This window comes from Ambystoma mexicanum, chromosome 9 (genome assembly GCF_040938575.1).
Source record: "Ambystoma mexicanum isolate Mex_15411 chromosome 9, UKY_AmexF1_1, whole genome shotgun sequence".
Lineage (NCBI taxonomy): Eukaryota > Metazoa > Chordata > Amphibia > Caudata > Ambystomatidae > Ambystoma > Ambystoma mexicanum.
In genome coordinates this window covers 1,078,382,537-1,078,388,536 of record NC_090931.1, presented here as the reverse complement: position 1 = coordinate 1,078,388,536, position 6,000 = coordinate 1,078,382,537, and the positions used below count along the sequence as shown (strand labels likewise).

Genomic DNA, 6,000 nt, shown 5'->3' with positions numbered 1-6,000 from the left:
CCGTGCACCATGGTCCCCGAACCCCTTGAAGCTGGAGAAATCGCGGGGCTTAAACACGATCCTGCGCTGGGTCGGAGGGAAGGATTTCTGATCTGGTTTTGTCAGGATGGCCACGGACTTGGCAGTTTTAGTGGAGGTTTTCTTCTTTGTCAATTCATCATCGGTCGACAAATGAAAAAGGTCCATGCACTCAAAGGGCAGATCCAGGCTCTCTGCTGGCTGTGTCAATATGGGAGACCGAGGACTCCATGCGGTCCAGCGTAGTGGCCCAGGCATCTGCCAGACCGGCCTTTCAGGAGGCTTGCTTGTCCAACAGGAGGTTGGGCAGAAATTCCCAGATCTCCTGCCACAGCTTCTGGTTAATCGCAGCTAAGAGGGTGTTTGCGTTGGCTTGTCACAGATGCAGTCCTGAGATTGGTGTTTGCGTTGGCTTGTCACAGATGCAGTCCTGAGATTGAGTAGCAGCGCTTTCCCAAGGACTGAAGGACTTTGTCCTCCTTGGAGGGGCAACTGGAGGTGGCTCGCGTGGAGTAAGACAATGAAGACTATAGTTTAGAATACAACTAAACTGTAGCTACCACAGAGGAATGGGTATCCGGGTGCGAGGCAAGGGAGATTGGTTCCCCGTCTATCAGCCTAAACCTGCTGTCCAACTTCTTGTTCATCTGGGCCTTGGCCCTGGGTTTCTCCCAGTCTTTCGCGCCAACTGCAGGACATCCTTCTGGAGGGGGATGCCAGACCGGATTGGGGTGCATTTCCGCAAGACCTCTGCTAGCACACCAAACTCCTGGGGGCTTCCTCAGAAAGAGGGACCCCCCCTCAAGAACTCTGCCAGGCCCTGGAAGTGGTCATGAAAGGCCATATCGGATACAGATGGCTAATCGTCCCTGGTGCCATCAAAGTCATCGCCCCTCCCCTCTTTCACAGACCCAGAGGAATGCAGGCCCTGGGACACGGGTCCCCGCGGGGTACCTCCAGGACCAGCGGCTGTTGAGAGGGAAGCGTTGGTGGTAGAGGAGGAGGTGGAGGGGTAACCGGGAGCATAGGAAGAACAGGAGTACCACCAAGAGGAGGGGGCCGCTTTGCTGGATCCAGCCGAGGACCAACTCTTGGAGGTGGCATTCGACGATCCCTTACACCCCGGGGTAGAAGAGGATGAACCTGATCGCCCCTCTGAAGACAGCCTGGTAGGGCCCCTGAGCCCCTCAGCTTGGGAGCCGGTAGCCGGGATGGCTCAGGTCTGTCCCTGGAGCGCTGGAGGGGCCTTCGGGCCCCTTGGCTTGGGAGCCAGTAGCCTTGGAGGCTTCCGGGCTGCAAGAACCAGAATCCAATTAACCCTGATCCAAGGGAACCCCGGACAAGGAGTCGCTGCGCTGTGGAGCCATACTGAACAGTGGGCCTACCTTGTCTTGACGAGAGGTCCTGGAGACAAAGACCTTACAGTGGAAGTGTGGAAGATCTCCCTCCACCGCGACAAACTATTGTTCAATGCCATGTGACTGAGAGCGCTGCAGGCGTACTTAAGTCCCATTGTTGGTCGGGCTCCGAACACTCAAGACCAAGTGCATGGGGGTCCGAAGCTGGGAACGAGCAGTCGCATGAGGCACATCTCGTGAAGCCTCCTGCGGCCGACATGCGCCAGGGGAGGTGAGGCACCGAAGAGAAGTGAAATAAGAATTGAAAAAACAAATGGGGAACAAGTGGAAAGCTAAAAAATTCTCTGTGCTGGCTGCCAGGTCCAACATCGTCCGTGAGGAAAAAGGGACTGAGGAGAAGTGCTGGAGGGCGGGGAGTTCCCACACCCGAGGCCGCGCTATACTAAATTTAAAGGGGAAACAATGTTTTGCTGCCAAAGGTTCTGGTACCGTCTCCATGTTGGGGCACGCCCACAAGGATGGAGGAAAGGGGACGGGGACATATGAGTAATAATGCTAGAGTAAAAAAACAGAGTAAAAAAAATAGGTGTCTTTCCATGTTTACTCGCAACCTGAGAATGTGAAAATTAGGGATATTGTGCCAGGATTTCCCCCGTCAATAACCCCCCCCCCTTTTCTTTTAAGTAAACCGCTTGCACTACTCCTGTACAATCAGTAGATGGAATTTTAGGCAAAGCATGTCTGTGTCAAAACAGATTCACAAGACTCAAATATACATACATACATACACAAACGAGCACACTGATATGAACTTGATCATTTTCAAGTTGTGTAATGATTTTTTTCAGTTTACGGCTTTAGTGTATGGCTTCAGTTTGCTCATGTTTATTTGTTAGACTTGTCCAATTTGCCAAATGTGTACAAATAATAAGTTACATGAATGTATTACAAAAACGATAAAACAAATTTAAGTTACAATAATGCGAATTGACCATATCTTTGTTTGTGAATGTCAAAAATGGTGTAAAAAAAGGTTACATTTCTTAAAATTGATAACTCGTCTCATGTACCCTCTTTTACCATTGCTCAATTACACACCCCAACCTCCAACATTCCAACATGTACACCACACACTTTTTTCATCCACTTTCAATTAGGAAAATCCTCACAATCTCACCACAACTTAACCCTACATTTTGTACACAAGGGTTTACGAATTTAACATTTTACACCTTGTAATTTACACTGTTTCAATCAACTTTATCACTGGATATCCAATTCCAGGAGATGTTTAGCTAGTTAATTGCATAACTGGTTTGCAAAAACGTGTTAAAATTGAATCCTAGAAATGCTTAGTTGTAAATCTGCTCTGCAAATCTGTATCATGAAACACGTATGCTGGACTTGAAAACATTCTATTTAATTTATACAAATAACTACTAAATACAAAAAGTAGATTAAAACAAAATAGTTATTCTTCTGGCAGAGTGTATAATGCACTTACAGTATTGAATAGCTTAAAAGGTAATGCATTCCCCCCCTCACAGAATTCATAATATTAACTTCTATTAAAATCTTCAATTATTTTATTTCCTATATCAGTATGATACTTGGTGTGAGGTTGTGTGAGTGATAGCTGAATAGGTTTAGCATTTAAACTGAAACTGATACATACCACAAAACCCAATACAATGCACTTCAAGGTGAGCTTAAGTTGTAACGTGATAATACATAGAACAAAATCGATTTCAGATTATACTTAGTGTTATAAAACAGTGTGTAATATGAAATTAAGAGGCCACGATAAAATAAGCTTGAGCTTTATGCACCATTCAGTTTTTTGAAAACTGAAGTGCACTAGTAATAAATATTTGCACATATTGTATAAACAGGAACCTCCTAATGTTCAGCATTATTGTAAACATCGGTACATGTGTAAAATGCATCTAAATTTTACATTTTCTGTTTGCCAAATTTTGTATTGTATTATTCAGACACATTTCAAAAGACTACAAAGCCAATCAGATGTTTTGGCATTGGTCTTTAAAATTAATAGTAACAGTGCAAGTAAGGAATGCAAAAAATTGCTAGTGCAATAAGGAAGAGAAGCACAGGCAATATTGCTGATCAATATTAATCAGTTCCGTATATTTTCCCTAATGTAGTTGGGGAACTGCAAAAGATATTGAAATCCATGTTTAATGCCCAGATCAGTTCTTAAATCGTTCTCCGTTCCTTCCGACCATATTGTTGCAACAGTACATCCAGGATACATCTTTAAAGGCTGCCAGCCTGTGAAATGCCCATCTATTCACAGAGTAGTGTTTCAAATAATGACTCTTGCCCAGAAGGTGGTCACTGTGAAAGTTCGACCATCCTTAGGAGTCAAATGGGACTGATTTTATACCTCATCAGGCAAGCATAACTTCGAACCGTATATGAATTTGTTTCCATCTCAAAAGCAATACAACATATCTTCAGCAGTCAGATTTCAATTTATCTAAAGAATTATCAATTTTGGTCAGAGTCTTTTTGATCCGTAGAGCGGTTAGTCTTGCAGATGGATTGTGATACCAACACTCCTTCATCAACTTAGCAAGAGATGTTAAGGTCTGTGGAGAAAGAACAAAGTCATTACAGGAAAACTGTCGCACATAAAAGAGCCATGACCGATTTTAAGAGTTACAAAGCATATATATGCACTTGCTGGGTTTAACGTCTTTGCAATGTTTGATAGAAATGACAGATTGAGGATCTTGTAGTAGGAGGTGTGAGCTGACACAGCTTAAGTAAGCTAACTGTAATTATGTTCATCATGTAGTCATGAAATTAATTACGCATGGGGTGCATACTCTCTCAAAAAGTGCCTCTGCACTGGATACCTGCATATGTTCTACAACTAGACCTAGGCTAAAAGGCCGACGGGGAGAGCTGCATTCCCTCCACCTAGTCAAATGACTAGACAACCTTATTTAATGAGTGTCTCATAAGTATAAGGTTTGTGTTATTCATAATGTGCCAAGTAAGACAATTCCTTGTAGTTTAAGAAGAAAAACGTGAGATTGAATTAAATAATATGTGAGGCAATGTGGCCAGAATGCCAATGTATTTCAGACATCAACGTCCTTCATCAGGGCAATTCCTTAATTAAAGTGATACTTCATAAAAACAAAACGGCCCAGCACCACAATGCATGCCACCGAACCACTGATAATGCATCAAGTCAGAATGATCCATGCAAAATGGGATCAGTGTGCAAAACATGTTTAGACAGACCGGTATAGAGCTGGTTGTTTGGGAACCATGGTGTAAGCATGGCAACATATTGGATAAGCCCATTCAATAAATGCATATGTGGCACAGTAAAACAATTGCCTTACAAAAATGGTCACTGTTAAATCACAGAGCAAATATAGGAGAACAGTACGGAAAAAAAGTCAAACAATATATGAAAAGGATGGAAAAGAGGAAAAAATAACAGAAAAAAAGTCAATTTTCACCTCATCTGGTAATACTGCTCTTGTTCAATTGCAAATCAAACCACCACAAGGTCATGGAGTCTTGCCCATCTGGTCTTCGATCACAGATATACAGTCTACTGTTGACTAAACTGTGGTATTTAATGTGCTTATTATTCTGTCAAGATACATTTTATAAAATCCACATACTTCAAACACACGGCAGGCTAGTTCCCTGATCTTATCTACTGTGACCAGCCAGCAGCACACACAAGTAAGGTTAAGAGAGCCAACCTTTCAAACCGCTACCTCATTCACGAGATCCTGAATGCGCAAAACCTCTAGTGTGCAGCGTGTACTCGGCCGTGGCCTTATGAGGACCCGTCCTCGCTGCCAGTGGGTCACGTGGCCAGCTTCCCATTGCATGGGCTGTCACATGATGAAATTCATGAAAGCAAAATCGATCCCAGTGCCAAAGTGAAATGCAGACTGTCCCTGTAGATTTGGAAGGACAGCCCCAACAAAATTAATGTTGTACGATAGTGTGGCCTAGGTATCACGTGATGCCGAGGCTCAGACTTGTGCCTAGTTGCCGCCACAGTACTGCGGGTACTGATGTAGTGTCAAAATGCAGCCAGTTTAAACAAAAAAAAAAAAGGATTTAGTTGCCTCGGAATCAACAAAACTGGGGGTCATGTAGACCGTCACAATTCATTTTATGGCTATGATATATACAGCCCTTCTGAGCTGAAAAGTTTGCTCTATTTAAGGCAAGTGATACATATTAGAGGGTGGAGAAGAAGTCTGCCCAGTCTGTGCTACTTACTGCACTGCCAACCTCTGCTTATATAGTTTGCCAAAACGCCAAACAGATGTGTAATGACCCAATATAATCAAATCAGGCATACACTTCGGATGGGTACCCTTTAGGTATTTAACTGCAGCGGTAATGTGCCAATCTCAACGCAAACATGCTGGATGCTGATATTAAAAACATTACAAATCTTATGCTTCGTATCCGTACGAAGGTCGTGCTCATAATGAGAGCACCAGATCTTATTGGATAAAAACATTAGACGCCATCTTTTGCATATTATGAATACAAGTGCTGTCTGTCAAATGACACCCCCAGAGGTGAGCACCATTTTAATTTTTACAGAAACCAG

General features: G+C 43.4%; 1 protein-coding gene across 3 annotated transcripts in view; it reads right to left on the bottom strand.

Moving 5' to 3' along the window:
- Positions 1 to 2,232: 2,232 nt before the first annotated feature.
- The window catches only part of ACVR1 (activin A receptor type 1), a 903,677-nt gene continuing 899,909 nt past the window's right edge, over positions 2,233 to 6,000 (bottom strand). For 2 of the 3 annotated variants that reach the window (XM_069616400.1, XM_069616401.1), the window contains one exon: positions 2,940 to 3,988. In XM_069616400.1, coding sequence (XP_069472501.1) covers positions 3,854 to 3,988 — 135 coding nt within the window. In that variant the 3' untranslated portion in view covers positions 2,940 to 3,853. Of the gene's footprint in view, positions 3,989 to 6,000 lie in introns of all 3 variants that reach the window. The other variant, XM_069616402.1, reaches the window with a different exon arrangement.